This window comes from Neopsephotus bourkii, unplaced genomic scaffold (genome assembly GCF_033783945.1).
Source record: "Neopsephotus bourkii isolate Nb327-2 ecotype Australia unplaced genomic scaffold, CSIRO-AGI_Nbou_v1 NB_620, whole genome shotgun sequence".
In the NCBI taxonomy this organism is placed as follows: Eukaryota; Metazoa; Chordata; class Aves; order Psittaciformes; family Psittacidae; genus Neopsephotus; species Neopsephotus bourkii.
This window is the reverse complement of record NW_026901120.1, coordinates 848,790-869,591: the sequence shown is the minus strand read 5'-3', so window position 1 is coordinate 869,591 and position 20,802 is coordinate 848,790. Positions and strand designations below refer to the sequence as shown.

Below are 20,802 nucleotides of genomic sequence, written 5' to 3'. Positions count from 1 at the left end.
AGGAAAGGTGGCAGATGGAAGTTCATCAGCTTCCTAGAGGGCATGTTGAAGCAGTATGGTCATTGATGTGGAGGTAGTTGGCTCAAATCTAAAGGGATTAATTTCAGATCTTTCTAAAAATAGCACATTTAGTGTATAGGAAATGTGTTTTGCTGTGCATAGGCTTTGTTCTATGAATTCATACGTGCTTGAAAAAAAATCTATTTTTTTGAGGAAGGTGAATCCATTTTGTGAAAGCATCAGTGGGTACAGTTTTTCCTAGTTAGGAACATAGTTATTCATGAGCATAACAGTCCTACCACAGCTGCTCAAATACCCAGGCAGGAGTTCTTCCCAGAGAGCAAAGGGTTGTGTCCTTGCAGAAAGCATCTTCCACTTTACTGTGGCAGCTCTACTTTACATTAGGTAGTTATCACACTGCTGCATTAATGGTACTGGCTTCTATCTGTTAGGAATTTCAGAAAAGTAATTCCAAAGCAAATTTATAAGAAATAATTTCTCTAGCCTATATATTTATCGTACAGAATTATGCTGAGATTGCAATGGCCAATAACTTTCCACAGGATGTTTATTTTAGGTTCTTGTATATACTCTAAAAAGGCAACTTGTCTGTATGTTTTAAGCACCCCAATGCATTGCCTACCCCAAAACACTGCTCTGTCTAGAAGTTCAATATATGTTATTACAACATCAGTCCTTATCGATAACCTTTTATTTCTTTTTGTTTCCTTCCTAATATGTAGAGTGCTGTTCCAGAGCCAACACAGACAAAATGTCCAGCAGGGGTGGAAAGAAGAAGTCAACCAAGACTTCCCGTTCCGCAAAGGCTGGGGTCATATTCCCTGTTGGAAGAATGCTACGTTACATTAAGAAAGGCCATCCCAAGTACAGAATTGGTGTTGGTGCTCCAGTGTATATGGCTGCTGTACTGGAATATCTGACTGGTAGGTTTTGCTGAACATTATGAAAGTAGTAATACAAAGTAAATTTTGCACAGGAAAAATGAGAAAGAGCCTCTGATTTATAGATGACTAAGAAGTTGTAGCTGAAGTGCATGCTTGGTGATCACACATCTAAGCCAAAATCAGGGTATCCCCTACCCTTGCCTCAGCTTGGAGGGCTTTTGTGCATTCCAGCACTGCATCTGCTTTGACGTGTAAACTCTCTTCTTTCACATAGGTAGGCAGAGGGAGTCATTAATGTCAGTGAATAAGGGCTGGGCTTGCAGCATTGCAGTGCTTCCTGCTTCAACTTTGTTCCTGGTGGCTTTGCTTGGGTTACAGTTGTCTGTTAAGCATATACATTCCTTTTACACAGAGAGTTTCTCAGTGTTTACACAGGGCTGAGGTTGTTTACAGTGTTGTTTAAACATTTCTGTTGAATGTACAGATTATTTTTGAGACTACATATGCTGCTTCCAGTTTGTTTGGTTGAGTCTGTGTATAAATGCACAGGGTTGTTCTGTCCGGCATCAACACAGCTTATTTGCTTGCATGTGTAGTCCTTTTTATGTTCCTCTCATCATATGAGAATGAGAACACCTTAAATCATTATCTTCTCCTCACAGCACCTTCCTGGGGCAGAATGGAACTGCTATTTTTCCTCCCTTTAGAAAGGAGTTTCAGAGGAAGAAAATGCTTTGCCAAAGGCGTACACAGCTGGACATGAAAGTAAAGATCTTTACATAACAGTTCTCCTCTCAAACAAAACTTAAAATGTTGGATTTACCCCACAAACAACAATACAAAGGTAGTCTTTTAATGGAAAATTAACCCAAACTGCAGTAGCATCAACGTATGGGCTTTTTACAGTATTGGCTTGTTTAAAATAAAATAAATTTCGAAATATGGTTAAGAGTAAATCACCAGTTCTGTCACATTCACATGGCCAGATTGACTTGTAAGTGTATATCTGTAGGCTGGAGATCTAGCAAAAAGCACAAGTGGTAATCGGATTACTGTTTGGATAGAGATGCTGTTAGCATGATGAAGGAAATGTTTGAATTGAATCTAATTTCTCATAGCAGTGTTTCTTTTTCCAGTGCATCTGCTTATGTAAGTGTTTTGGTTGCAGCAGTTTCAAGTGTTTCAAGGGAGAGTAGTCCCTGAGGAAGCAATACAGTTTATTCTTCCTTTGACTTAAGCACATAGTAGCAAGATGTGGTTTAACTTTGCTGGGAGGAGCATTTTAAACTGAAGCGACCTGACTCTTAAGACAATTTTAGTTAAATCTTATAATGGATATTGACATTGAAGAACAGAAGTAGTCTATTTTTTATTTGTTTTTTGCTGTAAAGTTTCTTCTTCCCTTAAAGATGAAGATTGGTAATATTAGAGAATAATAGAGAAGCTATTTTCTGTAAGGTGTTTATATTACATTACTGAATTTTCTTAGCCTTTCTTGTTTGCTTCACTTGTCTGTGTTCACAGTTTTCTTTATTTGGGCCTTTTCTTTCAAAGAATGCTTTTAAACTTCCTAGATGGCCTTAAAAAAGTTAACATTTCCTTCAGCTTGGTTCCTGCTTACAGCAATAACAACTCAAATAAAATGCTTCTTAGGGTGAAGGGTGCTTTGAATGCTGCCCTTTTAAAGAAGTAGAACAATACAGGTGAGCTTCAGCCACTGCTAATGAGCAGCACATGGTATTGCTTAACTCTTTGATTTAAAGTGTTTGCTAAGTTACTGGTGGCTTGGCCAGCTGAGAATAAGCTGGCAAATGAAGTTGTTTCTTTAACTGCTGGGCATCTTGGGAAGCTGTCTGGGGAGGTTAATAACAGCAAAGCTGAAACCACTTGCATACATAGCTTCCTTAAGAAAAAGAGAAAAGGAGAGCTCAGGGGAAAGGTACCTTTTGTTTGTCTGGTTTTGTTTTCTTCCTTTAAATACATTTAAGCTGGTTTTGTTGGTTGGGGTTTTTTTTTCCTCCTCTGAAGGCAAGGTAGGTAGGCAGGCTTAGTATTTTGTATCTCAGGGTTTTCTTTCAATCTTGTACATAAATGCATCTCAAAAGCACAGATACTCTTTTCTTTCCTGAGTTAGCATTAGCTCTATGGTTTATGAGTGTTTCAGTCTGGTGGTTTTAGGGTTTTTTTCCCCTTTCTCTTTCTGTAAGTTTTTCACACTCTATGTAGTGTAATTTTTTCGCCTTTAGTGCTCAGTATGTTTTCTGAACTTTGGGTCATTTATTTTTTCCAGTATAATTCAGAAATCCTCCCTTGAAATGGGATGGTTGGAGCTTTTTGGTTTGTGTTCTTTTTACCTCTTGTTAGTTATTACTTCACAAATCCTGACTTCTCTCCAGGAGAGCTTTTAAAGGTGATCATGCCAGCACATGATCTGAGACTAAATCAAAGCATTTCAACCATTTCAAAGTAAAAGCAAGAACGTGACATAATAGGAAGGAGACCATGTGAAGTGGCATGCTAATAAATTGGCTACATCAAAAACCCAATCCTGTGCATTCAGGAAGGAGAGAAGAAACATAAAATATCAAAAACAGTTGTAGGAAAGAAGAACTTCAGAAAAGACCATGAGGGAAATGGCAGGGATGTGACCTAATAGAAAGGAACCTACTAAGGTTTGAAAATAGTCTCATGTGTGTGCAGAATATGGCACTGATTTTAATCCTTTAGAAGATGAAATGAAGTGCTAAATTTTGCTGCCTTTGCTAAAGCAAACTTAACTGTAAATCTGAAATTAGCCCATAATGTGCTCAGATCTGAGGTTTTGGTTTAGTTCAGTTTGAGATTTGAGCTTCTATAATGCTTCCAGCTGTTCAGACTTGGAGTTCTGTTTGGGATCCATCTGTAGTTGTGACTTTATCCACTTGGTACTTTGAAGGTAACTTACTGTTACCATGTATATACAGCTACTCATTAGAAGTAAAAATATGTGGTCTCTACTTCCCTGTAGTGCATGGGCCCATTTGTAATTTAAGCTCTTCTTCAGTCTATGCCCAATTAAATGCTTTTTCAAACTACATTTATGCTGTTCTTACTTTTGTATTAGCCTGTTGATACACAGTACAGCTTCACTAGCAGAAGCACACACTGTTTTAGCACATAGGAATTAGTCTGGTTGCTTCAGTTGCTGTGAACTAAAAACTGTGTGTCTTTTCTGTGCTGAATTTCAGTTGCTTAGCTTCTGACAGCATCATCTACAGGGGCTGGCTGCAGTGCATCTTCCCTGTGTTGTCTGTTATAGTAACTTCAAAAGTAATCATAATAAAATACTATGTTATTAGATGTACAATTTGTCCTCTGGCCTTCAGCTAATAAAGTGGTTTTCTTTATCTTCCATTTAAGTATACTTGACATAAAGAGATTGCACAGCAAGATTCTCCTCCTATTATTTATTCACTAAAGGTTCTTCTTCCTTACAAGTAATATTACAGTGTAATTTTCTCATCAGCATACTCAGTGTATGCAGTTTGGTTTCTTAAGCATACCACCTGCTTATTCTTCCCTGCTTTTCATCTAAGGAAATAAAGTGCAATGTCCACTGTAAACAGGATGCAAATGTCTGTTCATGGGTGAATGTGCAGAAGGTACCTTTGAATTTTACCAATATTGAAGCAAGTGTTTGTGCTTCCTTTCTTTAGTCTGGAGGAGCAGTGTGGATGCTGACAATCTATAATGCATGGTTCTTATTTCTTTGCAGTAGTACTTCATGCAGTGCTGTCTGTCTTGCAGGGATTAATCAGCATATTTAACTGATTTCTGCTTCTGCTGCCGAACTCATTTTAAGCATTATCACCTGCTTTGAGATTGTTTGGCGTTAGTAATTGCTTTTGTCTTCTTTTGTTATTGTGGCACTTGCTTACAGTGGTTCATCCCTTATTTATCTTCCCTAATGTGTACTGCAGAACACTGCAATCCACTCCTTATTTGTGCTGAATAGTAGTGAATCAGTACCAGTTTATGTCAAGAGAAAAATACTAGGTCAATCCAGAGGATGGCCACAGACTTCACTCAGATGAAGTTGTGTGGCTTGTATTTGTCAGAACTGGTGCAGCCGTATGTGTAATCAGGTATGCTTCTTTCAGATGTATAGTTTGTGCAAGTTACAATCTAGTCCAAACTTTCTTGCTGACTGAAAAAGATACTCCTTTGCCCTTAAAAAAGAGAAATCTCTAGAGCATATTTAAAGGCAGCAAGAACCAGGCCTGCAAGTGATTTCTGCTCTCCCTGGCCCCCATCATCTTCTCTCCACTGTAAATAATTTTCAATTGCCAAAATGTCATAGCAGATGAGGAGAGGGAGAAGTTTATAAAACAGCAGGAGAACAGGAATACAGAAGAAATGAGACTTTGATTTATATTTGTCCTGTACACAGTGAAGGAAGGTAGGAGAAAATGTTAAATGTCTGTTTTCTCCATTAGATTTTTCTCTCTCAACTGGATTTTTATTGCCCATTGTGTACTATTGATCCTGTATTTTGTTCAAGTGTAAAACAAGCACCTTTTGAATGCCACGGGTAGAATTGCATCTGAGGCATTCCGGTGCTTACCTGAGTGTTTGTTTCCAGGCTTTGTGATGACACCAGAATCCCTTAATGGAGGTTCATTTGCTGGAGTTCAGTTTGTTGCATTTTCATCTTGATTAATTTTCGATGTGGAAAACTTTAAGCCAGCTGCTGATAGGCTGCAAAATGAAAGTCCTTCCTCAATGCAGGAAGTTTCAGATGCTCACTTTCCAATGTGCAAACTGATCAATTTGAACTGCTTTTCACCTCTCGTGTTCTGCTTGCTGCTGAAAACTTTTCCAGGGTCCCAGAGGAAAACAGTGCTTTGCCCTGTTTGTCAAAGCAAATGTACTGCTGAACTTCTGCTTGGAAGCAGAGGGGAGCTCAGAGGTCCAGAGCAAAAAAGCATTAGGTTAAAAGCAGGTTCAAGTTCCAGGCACTCTGAGACTGCCATAAATAATGGTCCTTAGGGAGTAATGAAATTTAAGAAGATAATTAATTGACAGTATCTTGTTGATACTGTTGAAACATGCATTCACCACCAAGATACATTTCTTCTGTTTAAATGGAAGCACTAGTCCCTGTTATGGTGGTGTGCTACAAACTGCATCCCAAAAGAGGTTTAAAATAAACTGGGGGCTTGTAGGACTTGTGCCTTACTTGAGCAAGCATGAAACTACCTCTTAACATCCTGTGTGGTTTTAATATGGATCACTACTAGACCTAAAATACAGCAGGGCTGTTGATGGCAATAGCCTCACAAGCAGAGACTTTTTGAGAATGTCAGCATAGCAAAGCTCCTTTGTAACGTTCCTCTTCTAGGTAAGATTTGTTTCATGAGAAGTGAGATTGTCATGATTTAACATTGCTGTGCTTGTAAAGAGTGCCTCTTCAGATACAAAGCTTTGCACTGTTAGCAGTTGAATGACCAACATTCTGAACTTACAAATGCATGAATTATCAGCTTCAAATTAATGTAAGTGAAGTTTTCTCTCACTAATATGCCCTGCCTTGGCTCCAGCCCTGTAAACACGTATGTGCCTGGCTTATCTGGCAGTTCCATAAACTTCAGCCGATAACCAACTTAAAAAAGCTAAGCCAACACAGAATTGCTTACTTGATTAGGGTCCTAGTGTATTCACCAAGCTACACAGATCAGGATTGATGAAAACCAATAAAAGCCAAAGCATTTTCTCATAATAAAAGCCCCATCATTCTATACTGATACATCAATATAGACAGTTTAGAGGGATAAATATGTATCAGAATTTGCATTAATAGTAAACCAGGAAATTAAAATGATTAGGAAGCTAAATAGTGTTGGGTCTCTTACCAAAGAAAATAAAACATGGATGGTATTGAAGTGTAGAAAAGAGCTGAAGTGTGCGACACATCAGAAGGCTCTAAGTGGAAGTGGCTTTTGTGGCCTGAACTTGAGTTTTATGTAAACAGCAGTCTGTCATCTGCCTCACAGAAATGCAAAGCTTACAATAACTTGGCACAGTTACAGGTTCTCCTCTACAGGGCCTAGTTTTGATAGAGCTCAGACGCTAAAGACTTGGTTTGGGGTTTTTATTGTACCCAAAGAGAATGATTGTCCTGTTGAGAGTTAAGGTTTCATCGAGGCTTGTTCAAAGCAGTAAAAGTTCTTGAATTGATTTTCACTGCATCAGATTTCCATGACTTTGAACCAAGGCTGAGAACTGTTTTATTTGAATGCATAAGAGGGAAAATGTTGTTAAATGATTCTACTTTCACTCTTGCAACTGCAGATTCCAGGGGGAGTGGGTGGAATACGCAGAGAGAAGAATGCAGGAAACTGAACAGTCATGGTTGATTGGGGTTGATTGGGTTAAAACCTTCCGGAATCATGGAAAATGATTCTGAAGTCAATAAAATCCTGATGGAAGGGTGATTAATTTAAAGTACAATGAACAGACTCCTTGTCATGTTGTTGGCTTTGTAGCAAATATGTATTTTCTCAGTGGAATTATATCAACATCCATTTTTCTTTCATTTCTGGACATTGTTTTCAATTTGTTGCTGAGGAGAGGGAGGCTTCACATGCTTTTTAGAAACCCCTGACTTGTTCCTGTTGGAACTTGCGTGTTCAGGAATTGGCTTTGTGTCAGCACATCACCTGTTAGTTGTTAAGAGTTTGGTTTCAAAGCTATGATTTCATCTCCCTGAAGAGAAGATGGACAGAGGGATTCAATGCAACAGCAGGGTTTTAGCTGGAGATGCAAACCAAAAACAGAAAAAAAGCATTTTGGGGATGACCTCAGACGAGGTTCAATTGAGTGTTTACATTTATAAAATGTTACAGCCTGGAATGCATGATAAGCTAAAGGCTTTGTCATTGAGGCTTTAAGAGAGTTTTCTTCAGTAATGACCAGTAATATATTGCTTGAAAATGAGGACAAATGAGCTAGAGTGGGGGAAGAATGCATTTGCCTTTGTTTCCATCCAGGTCTGTGGTTGCTACTGTGCCTGCTTTGTTTTGGTCGAATAGTAATTTGTTTCATTTTAACCTTGTATGCAGTTCTTGTTCCAAACTGCACCAAACGTTGTGAAATACCAAAGCAATGGTATTCAAGGCATAGTCATACCACTGCAAAACAGGGAAGTGCAAATAGTGAGACTGGGAGCTTGGGAGGATGTCCAAGACATGACCAGAGTCTCCGCAAGTAAAGAATGAGGAACTTGCCCTCAAAACTTGCTTCAGGATGAGGTTTCTGTGGAGGCTTTTGGTTGTGTTTGAGGAGGAAATGCCTTGAGAATAGCTTTTCCTGTGGTCTTATCTCAGGCTGAAGTACAAAGATTCACAACCTGGTTTAAAGTCTTTAACTGAACTTTAAGAACCTCAGCACAAGAAAAGCAGTTCTGATTCAAGTGCAGAGACCAGGCTTAGAGCGGCTTTCACTACCCATAGCCATCTGCCTAGTTCTGTATGTTACAAAGGGTTTTTTCAAGTGATATGCGAAGTGCCTCGAAGTTAAATTTTAAGAGAAAATTTCTTAACTTTTAACCCTTTCTCTTCCCACTTTAATCTTCCACTTAATGATGACTGAAAAGAAAAAGATTAATCATAGCTATGTCTTTTAAATTGCATTGCTGTGTTCATCTTAGATTTCGAAAGCTACGCAAGAGCTGTCCATACATGAATATCTCCCATGCTGACATGGAATTCCTAATCAATTTTTTCCTTTCCTAATCATGTACTTTTCCTAGCTTTTTCACTGGATGGTTTCATACCTGCAGTTAAAGCTCTACCATGTCCTGCTTTTCTTGGTTCAAATCATTGAAAAGCACAGGAAAAGTCACTTGTGGAAATATAAAGAGTATCTCTTCATATTAACCTAAGATTTCAGTATGTAGTACTTGAAAATTATACCTTTAAAACCTTAAAATATTGAATAACTTGTATATTTTCCTCATTAAAAAAAATTAGGGATTTTGCTGTTCAGTCCTTCTGTAAAGTGCGTCTCAGAGTTGCCTTTTGCCTGAGTGGTGCTGCTGTAATTATTCTCTAGGGGGGAAATGCCTTGAGTCAATATATGAAAGGAATGGAATAGACATTATGCAACTTCCATCCTTTTTGTGAGGCCTCATTTTTGTAAACCGTTCTTGTTTTGGTCTTCTGGCTGAATAAATACAGGCTGAGCCTGGCTGGGTAAATACAAGCTGAGTGAATCCTGATGTCATGGAAGCTCTTAAAACTTGCTTTTGCCTCAACTCTCACAAGCAAAGCTTTTTCTCTTGATCCTGTTCAGTTGCAGGAGTTGATACTTTTGTGTTTGTTATTTCGCCACTGTTGGAAAGATTACCCTTAATGAAATAGAACTCCTCAATGACTCAACCTTTGCACCTGGTAGAATGGCACTTCCAAAGATAGGTCTGACCTAAGAATTGAGATCCAATCTCAATTTTAAATACCTTTTCCCACCTACTAGTCTTTCCAGCTCCACACCTAAATTGAGAGTGATTATTCTGGCAATTTGAATCAGCTCCCTTACAGAGAGAGAGAGAGATTTGAATCTACTCTAAAAGTGGTTCAAAACATGGATGAGAAACCATTTAAATCCTCAGAATTCAAGGAGCATAAGAATAAAGCTGGCTGCGAGCAGTCCAGCCCCCATCCAGACCCAGAAAGTCTCCATTTCTAGCATCTGTAAGTGCTCAGATCTGTTGGGTTTAGGTGAGGTTTCTCTCTGTCAGTGCCAAATCAGAAATTGTTACCTATGTCGGCTTCAGCTCAAACACCTCCCCATCCTTTGCTTTTAAAGAGTGGAGAGCCCCCCTTGGACCAGCCTTGTGTGCACAGCTGAGTTCTGCTGGATCCCTCTGTGTGCACAAGCAGTACCTTATTATTGGAGAGCTGAGGAGAAGGCCAGAAGAAAAATTCCACCCTCCATGCCCTCCTCCTCCTCTCTCCCTCTCCCCAAGCTCCACTTTTGTGGTCCTCACCACCAGTGCAAAGGGTTCTGTTCCTGAAAGGGAAGTGGGGTACCTCAACTTCCCTAAAGGACCATTAGAAAACTGTAATTTCAAAATGAGTTTCCTGTCCAAGGAAGAGGGCTTAGCACTTACAAGAACAGTTCTCCACTGTACAAGGCAGACATTTCAGTTTTATGAGGAACAAATAAAACATTCCTCTGTGCTTTACAGGCATAACACTTTCTTAGACTCTTTAGTTACAAAATGACCTGTCTGCATAGTTATGCTGATCAGTCGCAGGGAATAACACGGCCCAACTGTTTTAGCAGTGCCTGATGCAGTAAAGGAACGGAGGTGAGGGAAGCAGAGTCAAACCAAAAATTAGTCTGCTGCTTACAACAAATCCATCCCATGTTTTTTAGCCGTTAATAATGTCTGGGGTACAAACAGAACAACTCCTGATGTAGAGAGGTGGAGATACAGAATCCTCCTGAGGTCAGTGGGGATGCACAGGATGTACCCAGCTTGTCCATTGGAAGGTGAATCAGGTCTTGTGTCACAAGTGGCTGTATGCGGTGCTTAATGCAAACTAAACCACGCATGTGCAAGCTGTGGCTTCTGAGAGTATGTGAAAAGGATTATGCCAGCTTAATTCAGTTCTTTGGAGGTGTGGAAAGCATGGTCAGGTTGACCTTACCCTGCTAATCCCACTTTAAAAAGAAATTAGAGCAATAGTCAGTGTGAAATGTTGAGTTTGGGAGGGCTTGGACTTAATATTCTGTCTCATCCTGTAATAAAGTTAACTGTGCTCTTTGAAGAACATAAAACTAGTGAAAGCCTACCAAAATCCTTGATCAAGTTTAAGTGTAGAACCTTCAGAAGCAGCTGTCATAACTAGCTTATTATGGGATTTAGGATGAAAAGTAATTGGAGAATTATGTTAAACTTGGGCTAGTGAGAAGCCTTAGTCTGTGCTATATAGTATTACTTAAGATTTACTATGTGTTATGGTAAACGTATGTGGTCATGTGGGCTTTGATTTCAGTCTTTTTCATTTCCAGATTAATGTCTTAATTCAGTTCTGTTCACCTCTACAGCAAGCTTATGGGAGAGCTTTCATGGTGTAATCAGTTGCTAAATGTGAAATCAGTATCGTAGTCTATTCTAATGTGAAATTTTATTATATTAGCTTGTAATAGATGTAAAAAAGAAGGTTTGGGGTTTTTTTTTTTCTCCCTTTTTCTTCAAATGCCACTGGTTTGGAAGAGGAAATGTACCAAAAGCAATAGTGAAGCACAGTCTGTACAGAAGGAGATGAGAGGTTGGGTATAATGAAGACAGCAGTAGCACGTAATTGCAGTTAGATAAACATGTTATGTCACTTCTTGAACTGTTCCCCTTACTTTTATGTAATTAATAGCATTTTTTGCCTAAGGCTTGTTGAGTAGAAGACAGATAAGTTAGGAGGTAATGCTGCAGCCTTTTGCTTCATAGATCCTTGCAGGGGAACAAGTTAATCTTTTCTAATTCTAATAAAAGCCATCATATGCCCAGCTGTTAAATGCGTTTTGCCAGGACTGGAGATTTCTTCTAAGGGATAATTTACTACCAGCAAACAAACATGATTCATCAATTACTTCTTCTGGACAGAAAGTTCTTCTCAGAGGAAAAAAACAAAATCATTGTAGTGCAGCAGCAGAGTTTGTATTTTTAGTGTCCTAACTTGGATGTGTGCTTGTATACTTCCATAATGTTAAAATGAGGCGAAAAAACCTATAGCATTTGTCCATCTGAAACTCTGTCACCTGACAGGAGAAGGATCCTGGGGATGAACACACAGTAGCCTTGAGAAGAACATTGTAAAGTCAATAATTTAGGGGAGCTGCTTTAAAAGGACAAAAAAGTGAATACAGTTTAGACCACAGGACTTGAAGTGTGTATTGCATTCACCCTTCAGGGAGTAAGCCTACAGAAAGAAAACTACAGTTTTAGAAGTAGATACCTAGTGATGGTATTCTACAGCAGGCAGGAATAACATGATGTAAATAAGATATCTGTTTGCATGGGTGCTAATAAATAACACATTGATTTCTCTTGATGATCACAGTGTGATTAAAAGGGGCTTGGTTTTTTGTTCCCAGCGGAAATTCTGGAATTGGCTGGAAATGCAGCAAGGGACAACAAGAAGGGTCGAGTCACTCCTAGACACATCCTGTTGGCTGTAGCAAATGATGAAGAATTAAATCAGGTGAGAAAGAACTCCACCATGTGAGGGCCAGGATATCCTTTAGGGCTTTTTAAATTGTCTTTCCATATAGCTGACTTGTAACTCAAGATCTCTGCTTACTGAGTAACCTACCAGGAATCAGCTCCTTCCCTCACTAGCACACTGCCTGTGTAACTAACAGCAGAACTCAGCTTAATTACACATTTCAGGACTCTTAAAATGTGCAGAATGCAATGGGGATGTAATATGACATTTGCTTGCACTATTACAACCACTTATGTTAGAGCTGGACATTGTCATAAACTCTACAAAGACAGAGAAAATCTTGCAGATGAGGTTTTCTGGGTTTTTTTGTTTTTCCCGTTACGCAGTTTAGGACTCAGTGGGACCTATCCTGTTCCCATTGCAGTCCCTCACTGTGACCACAGAATTAAGAGCTCTGGAACTCTTGCAAGTCTGCGTCCTTTATAGATTTCAAGATGCTTTTAATTTGGCCACAGAAAACTTGGACTTTGTTTTTATTACAGTGCTGTGGTGTCAGCCAGAGGCACTGGCAAAGATTAAAGCACCTTTGTGTGAGGTGCCGTAAAAAAAGCATCTGAAAAGATACTTTTTCCAAACCTTTATATCATGATGGGGAGAATAATATCCCCAAACCACCCTCCTTCTGGCTTTGTCTGATAATACTTTCCACTCATCATCCCTTTGTAAGCTTGGAGCCTCACTGAGTTGTGGTTGGAGAGCAGTCAACACAAATCAGAAGGTGGGGGGGTACCTGAGGGACTTTGTCACTATTTGTATCTTCCTGTATTGTGAATTAGTCCCCGTTAGATGTATAAGAAATGGGTTAAAGTGGTTTTAAATACAGAACATGATCTATTTCTCCTCTGCTTTTAAAGGCTGGAATGAGCTGTACACTTCTGATGCTCTTTTGTTCAACTACATAAGATTTTTTTTCAAGAAAGATTTCCAGGTATAGAGATTTGTATGAATGTTACCCTATAGCTGAAGCTTCTTTTTCTAAAGAAAAAAAAATTAGTCTGTTTAAAAAATGCACTTTTAAGAAAATTCATCAGTTGGGACGCACATCGGGTTCTCCACAGAGTGGTACCCATTGAAGTCCTGTATGATGGACTTTGGGATCCCATCTCTTTCTCACAAACTGCACTCACGTCTGTGCCTGGGGCTGTCCTGTTTTCTCATAGCTGGGTAACAGTTTTCATTTCATGGCTTCACAGAAACAGACCTTGTGTGAGCCCAAGAGGCATTGATAGTTACAAGCATGTGTGCAAGAATACATAATCCCTTTATAGTTCGGGTTCATTTTGTACATTTCATGTTCCTTCTTTAAGGACAGTGTGTTGAGAAACAGGCGAGAACCAGTTAAATCTCAAGGCAATGTACAGTGTTTGCAATAAATGCCATTTGCTATTGATTGGTGAGTAAATGCTGGAATTTGTTCCCTACAACTTGTTCTTATAATTTCTCATTAGCTATTGAAAGGGGTCACCATAGCCAGTGGTGGAGTGTTACCCAATATTCACCCAGAGCTGCTGGCAAAGAAGCGGGGATCAAAAGGAAAACTGGAAGCCATCATCACACCACCTCCAGCAAAGAAGGCAAAGTCTCCATCACAGAAAAAAACTGCATCAAAGAAAACAGGCGGCAAGAAAGGGGCAAGGAAATCCAAGGTAGAGTAATCTGTTCATTTTAAACCCAAATAAGTTTACTAGTAGTAGCTGCAGGGAGTAGCATGTGTAGGGTAGATGGTCTGTTCCATTGATAGTAGTGATGACAGTACAGTGTAAGCAAATCCTGAAGGGAGTGCTGCCCTCTCCCTAGCACAGCTGCAACCCTGACAACCATCAGAAGTGGCATAGTTCTGCAGGACAGAGTGCAGACAAGCTGTAAATACACTGTATGAAACAGTCTTTAGGTGGGCACAGGCTGAAGGCAGAAACAGAAGAAGGGTGTGGGGAGGGTAAGTCATGCCTTACCCATAACCGAAAAGATCACAGGAAGTGACTGCAGAGGCAGGTCTGCTGTGACTGTGCAAGTGCCTGCATTGGGCTGGGCAGAGTGCACTGGCTTGGACTTTGTTCAGGTATTGCTATGGGCCTCCAAGAAACAAAGAATCAGGGGTTGGGGTGCTTTTTGAACAGGTAAAGTCAAACTAAAGTAGCATTTTGCAATTTTAAATGATGAATGAAAACAAAGCCTAAGTCACTTGTAACAATGCCCTCAGCTGTTAGCCTGTCAGAATCCTGTTTTCAAGTTTTGTGGTTTTCTGTTGCTTATTGGGTTTTTTAATGTGTTTTGGTTTGGTCTAGTTCAGTGTAAGGTTCCTCATAGCTGATCTAATGAAACCCAAGGAGCAAGAAATACCCCTGAAGTAGGATGCAATACTGCTACCATCAGGTAGCTGCATCAAAGAAACTGTATTGTTGGCTATACAGGATGTCTTTGGCTGAGCTGAAGTCCCACAATGTCCTTCTCTGCTGTTAATATGTTAGAGTTGAGACTATTCCATGTTTTTTTTTTTTTTTTTGGGGGGGGGGTATTTCCTAGTAATCAATGCAAGTCATTCAAAATGAAATATGGAGGTGAGGGCAAGAACAAGAGGACCAAAATGTGATTTGTGAGGGCAAGAACAAGAGGACCAAAATGTGATTTTTCTTATGACAAAAAAACCTAAGAATAACATTTTTAAGCCAAGGAGAACAGCCCTTCATTCCTTTTTCTTAGTTTGTTTGTAGGAATAGGGAATCTTTCTAATGCCTGTGTGTGACAAAGGATCTTTTGTTTGTTTTGCAAAACAACTACTGTCAAGCCATAGGTTATGAAAATGGGAATAAGAGTACATGATTTTCACATGAAATGAACAGTGCATGTGAAAAGTTGCTTCCAGGTCAAACAGAACCGTGTGTCTCTGTTACTAATTACTTGATCACTCAAATGGTTGTTTCACTCTTGTTTTGAACTGTTGAATGTAGTTTTCTCTCTTAGAACACAGACTAGCTGACATTTCAAGTGCAGTGCTCCTAATAACCATGCACTAATAAGTTCCCTAAATCTGGAATTTTCTTCCCCTTGCTTGATTACAAAAGCAGGAAGTCTGTTGTGGGGTTCTGTTTTTCTTCCACACAATAAACTGTATTGTCTGCTTACTATATTGGTATTTGGCTAACAGTAAACGCCTGGGGAATTGAAATAGAGCCCATGAAAATCTAATTTCCAAAACATTTGTGTAAAGCAAAGCATGGCTACAGCTTCTAAAGCACCAATATACCTTTGCATCGAGGTCATTTTAGTTGCTCAGCCACTGATTTAGTTTATATACTTTGGAAAGGGCCAATAGGAGAACAGTGGCTTGCTTAATATTCCAGGTGTGCTTTTTAGCTTCAGCATAGGTACTGCTGAGGCACCAAGTATTTATATGAAATCATAAGTGGTAATTTTAATTGAAAATATGAAATTATTTTTGGCACAAACTGACTTTATAACCACAGCAGTCAATTCACTATCTCCATGAAACATCCCTTTCAAAATGTTCCTAATTCTTGTTTCTATTCAGTAAATCATTTCATTCCTGAAACCTGTTATTTTACTTCAGGAATACAGTTGAAAAAAGGAATGGTGGTGGAGGAGAACACCCTCTCCACCTACAGCTTTACTGGAGATAAAGGAAAGTGACAGTGTTAAACAAGACAGAGAAAATGATTCAGTTCATTTCCTACTACTAGGCAGGTAGAAAGTAGATGTGTTCTTCTGACCCTCCCTCTAAGGGCGGCCAGATTACAAAGCAGTATTTCTGAAACAGAACTTTGTGACATCTGGGAGCTCCTCTCTTCACAGAGAGAGAGAGAATTTGCGCTCTGGCAAGTCAGGTTTTACCTTAAAATGAATGTGTATTCATACCTATGAACAAATACGTTATCTTTTTCCACACAAGCCATTAGGAAGCTGTTAAAAGTTTCAGGCTGTTTGTTTTCTTATTTAAGACAACTGTCTTCTGAGGTGTGCACTGTGGTAGGCAAGAAAAGACTTATGTGGGTATACAGACACTGAGGTCGCTTTTCCTATCGATTCCTTCAGCTGTAATCAGTCACTTCAGTTAGACTAAAGGATAAAATCCAAATGCCGGTGTTTGTACTGGCACTTTATTGCCCGTGAGCATTTATGGCATGTCATATATCGTAGTGTTATTAAACTGTTTTTCTCAGCCTTGAGTTAACTAATGGACTGTATTTTTGGAAGAAGAAGCAGGGAGAAGTGAGCAAATCAGCCAGTGCCGACAGCACAACAGAGGGAACTCCTGCAGATGGTTTCACAGTCCTGTCCACCAAAAGTCTGTTTCTTGGCCAGAAGGTATGCTCCTGCATTTTTCTAAATGAATACCTATTTCTCAGTGCTGCTTAGGGAATACCCCTTTGCACCCCTCCCTTTTCCCCAAACCACCTAGGTACAATGGACATTTCCCCACTGAGCACTTGAGGAGATGTATGTTAATTTTTGGACAAAGCAATTCTCTGAAACAACTTTTAAAACACTTTAAAAATATACAAAAAGTCTTCAGATGGCTTCATAAATACTCAAAGAGAAGGCAAGCCTGTGTGCTTGTATCTCTTACCTTATTCATAACAGCAGAATTGATCCAGCTAACCTTCTGCCAAAGCTAATCCTAAAAATGAACTGTTTTTTTTTTCCAATGGGCAGCCCGCTTCATTGCTGGTGGAAATGATTTCCAGGTTTTTATCAAAACCTCTTTTAAACATTGGTTCATAATAGTGGTTTTGTGTTTTGTTCTGCTTTGTTATTTACAAAAGTTAATGCTGTGTAACAATGAATGATGCTTTTTATGAAAAGCTAGAAATCAACAATCCTTTTTTCCCTGTGACTATGCTTTAGGACATGGGGTGGTCTAATAGAAATACCTGCTTAAAGAGAGGATCCAGTTAAAGAGACAATTCATTAAATTAATTTGGTCTTTTATCTTGAAACCTGCCTTTAGTTTGTGATAGAAAATTTTGTGAAGTAAAACTGCATCTTTCTTCTATCATTCAGTAATCAGCTCATTGTGTTGTAAGTCATAAACGATGAGCCATTGTCCATTGTGGAATGCATCTCCTCTGACTCATTTTTATTTCATGCTGAGGTTGTTCTCCATTTACCCTTCCACAGTTTGTTTGCTCAGTTTAACATGCATGAGAGAACTGTTATTTTTTGCAAGAGTTTTGATTTTCCATAATGAATTTTACAGCTAGAGCCGGGTTACTGCTTTGGTAGGGGGTTGTTGTTTGACTGCTGCTAAGGGGCTGGTTTTGAACATACTTTGATGACTAAATCAGAACCCCAAACTTGTAAAACACATTAGTGTTTCAAGAAAGCAAGTAGTGTCAGAGTCTTGGACCTGATTTTTAACAGCTTTTAGTTACCATAGGAATCCTGTAGTAATGCCTAGTGTTGTGTTCCAGCAAAAGTGACCCATCAAATGAGTGGGGCTTTGCTGTCAGCCTCAATGGAAGAGTCATGAGCTCTGGGACTGCTTTAAGCTATGATGAGCAAAGCCAGTGCCTGTTGTAGAACTTTCCAGTGAGTACCTTGCACTGGGAAATGGACTTTTTGGCTTTCTCCTTCACTTGGAGGGCAGCCCCCTGTTAAAAATCAGTGGTATGACATGTCCATCCCTGTACTGGTTTGCTGTCAGTTAGCCCTGCAAGTGAGAGGGGGACAGGTTTTATTTGTAACAAAAATTAATCCCTCTCCACTAGGAGCAAACACTCTAAATGCAATGGATTGTTTCCTGAGGGATAGAGCATGCATAGGTGCTGTGGAGGTGAGTGTAGCACATTTGTCTAGCACAGATTATAGTTCGTTTCTGATTCCCTGGCAGAAACTGTCTTCAGAGGCAGTGAATGGTTAGCATACAAGTCTAAAGATAGGCTATGTCTAACAAATATAAGAATTTTCTGTATTCTGAGTTAAAAATGAAATTCTTGCCTTGCTTGAGCTGCTAAATAATGTATTCGTGTCTCCGTTCTGATTTTTATCCCCAAAATAGCATGTTGAGACCAACCTAAATTCTTTTAAGACTGAAAATGTGAAAAGCTTAAAATACAAAAACCCCTTTACACTGTAGTGATCAAAGAGATTTTATTTAGCATTAAAATAACCAAAAAAAACCCCATGCTGGCCTATTCCCAGGAATATTTTTAGACCATTCCCCAGAAATTAATTTCAAAACATGCCTTTTCAAAACTACCCCCCAAAAAATTTGATTTTCTTGTGATAAAAAAGACAAAGATAAAACTGTCAATCATGGAACTGGGGAGAGTTGAATGCTCCTGAACGTGAGGTGTGTTTTGCATGGGTCAGGAGATCCTGGGTGGGAGGGGATATCTGCTGCTATGTGCAGGTTTAGCAGCCTGCTAAGGTGGTTGTTAGTGAACTGACACTTGGCAGCCCCAAATAAGTGCTATTTATTTGGCAAATCTACAAATTAAATGTAACAGTTCTCTAGAAAAACTCAAGTGGCATCTAATCAGATAAATGTTTCTGCTTAGTCATTTCTACATGCAATTGCTGTTTAAAAAGGTAATATTTGGTTCTTAAACTAGTTATCTAAATTTAAGTCTGATGCTTAACAGCAAAAAAAATCACATTTGTTAGGGTTGCCTTAAATGAATGCCACCAGGTATTCATCAACATAATGAACTAAGAATTTTGTCAGTAGTGATTGCAGACAGTAGAGTTGCAGTTTGATTCCTTAGATGTGTGTGTGTTGCTTGTTTGGAAAGCATGAGGGCAGAAGGGGAGGACCTTCCTTCTGTTCAGCAGAGCCTGCACTCCTTTAAACAGCATTTTGAGGCAAGGAGAAATACACTGGTTTCTTGGGTAGGGAGGATAGTGTGTTCAGGTTCAGCTGGAGGCCTGGAAACCATGACTCTGGCTTCTGGTTTTGGCCAAGTCAGAGGTACTGTAAATCATCTCCCTCTGTTGCCTTCCACATTTGCATGGTGGAGACACACTTGGAGATACTCTTCACAGTGATGGTAGGAAAGCTTAATATGATAAAACACCTTGAGCTTTTCCATTTGAAAAGCAAACCCACTCATATTAGTCACAGTTACTTGATTTCTCTCAAGTTTGTACATACAGATTTTCGTGTTCTGTGTGTTCTTAATAAAATGCAGTGCAACACAGAAACCTGAGGCTGAAAAACCCAGCCAGACAACTAATCTGTGCCTTTTGGACCTCATGTGACATCTTTGGACACCTTTACAGCGTGTCTCTTTGGTCTGCAAAACCAGTGCCTGCTAGAACAGGAAATAATGGACTTAATGCAGAGAAAGGAGAAAGTAATCCTTAGGATCGCGTCATTCAGAAGTGTTTAATGGGAAAAATCTTGGCTCCAAGCTTGCAGAAGGGAAGGGTTTTATTTGCAAGAGTAGTTCTTCATGTTTCTAATATCCCCAGATTTAATTACTGAAAACACAAATGAGAATGCTGCAAACCTGGGTATTATGCGGTTTTTAGGATGTAGTTACTGCATTAAATCTTGACATGAAATCATTAAATCTTGCTGACATTCAGCTAGAAGCTCTTAGAGGTCGGGAAAGGGCAACAAACCCTTCAGCTACACCTTTAGAAGTACATTAGTGCCACACTAAGCGTTAAAATCTAGCTAATAGGTAAATGATTGCACATCTACGAGTGATGTCCCGATGGAAACATGATGTTCTGACATCAGCTAGTTTGTTTTTCCTGAGACAATTACAGAGTAGAGGCAGAGTTGTAAGGCCTCAAGCCTAAGCATTAGGGTTTGGAATTTCCAAGCTCCTCAGCTTGTTGTCTGCAACAGGCATCTTCAGTTTCTGTATGAAACTTGTACCAGAAACACTCCCAAGACTTGGAAGGTTATTTGTTTGAAATAAGAAACGCAAGGCTTGGCCCAGAGAATACACATGGATCTGCTAAGTACCACCTGCATTTTATCTAACATTTGATTTAAATGCTACCTAAGGTTACATCCATTCTTTGCTGCACATGTATGTGCAAGTCATGCCTGTTTATATGGTTTTAAGTGGCTCTTTAGGGGGGATCAATTCTGTCTTAATACATGCTTCATACTACTGGGTAGTAAAACTGAGCAATAACCCACTGGAGGATTTAATTCTATAGGAAAACTTCTGGGGTGTTTTGCTTTGGGCAATCACTAGCACTGCATTGAACAGTGAATGCAAAGTTTAGCTGCCAACAGAGGCTGTCAGGGATGGGCAGCTTTTAAAGCGTTTTGATGTTATTGTTAAACTGCAACTTTAATTGCCATCTAGTGACTATGTAAATCCCATATATTAGTAGGCACAGAGACAGGTTAGAGGTCTGAAACCAAAATGCTCTGCAGCCAGTATTCTGGAGCATAAACTTGTAGAACATAGGAAACAGAGCATCACCTAAATGAACAAAACATGCTTAGGAACATACTGAACTCCCCACAAAACAGTCTTTTGGTGTGTGCATGTGTTTTGTCGTTTTTTTTTTCTTTTTTTTTTCTAATTTCAAAATTCATCAAGTTTTTTTTTTTTTAACATTTTGGTTTGATTTGATTTGACTTTATTTTTTAAACAGCAGTTGCTTGTAGTCAAACTCAAGACTCAAACTCCAGTATGAATAAG

General features: G+C 39.3%; 1 protein-coding gene across 6 annotated transcripts in view; it reads left to right on the top strand.

Annotated features, from left to right (window-relative positions):
* Positions 1 to 725: 725 nt before the first annotated feature.
* LOC133211566 (core histone macro-H2A.1) overlaps positions 726 to 20,802 on the top strand; it is a 35,146-nt gene continuing 15,069 nt past the window's right edge. For 4 of the 6 annotated variants that reach the window (XR_009725234.1, XM_061352020.1, XM_061352017.1 and 1 more), the window contains exons 1-4: positions 726 to 944; positions 12,042 to 12,148; positions 13,621 to 13,818; positions 16,385 to 16,495. Coding sequence is in view for 5 of the 6 variants with exons in the window: in XM_061352020.1 (XP_061208004.1) it covers positions 773 to 944; positions 12,042 to 12,148; positions 13,621 to 13,818; positions 16,385 to 16,495 (588 nt within the window). In the remaining variant the exon portion in view is untranslated. The remainder of the gene's footprint in view (positions 945 to 12,041; positions 12,149 to 13,620; positions 13,819 to 16,384; positions 16,496 to 20,802) is intronic. The other 2 variants (XM_061352021.1, XM_061352019.1) reach the window with 1 other exon arrangement.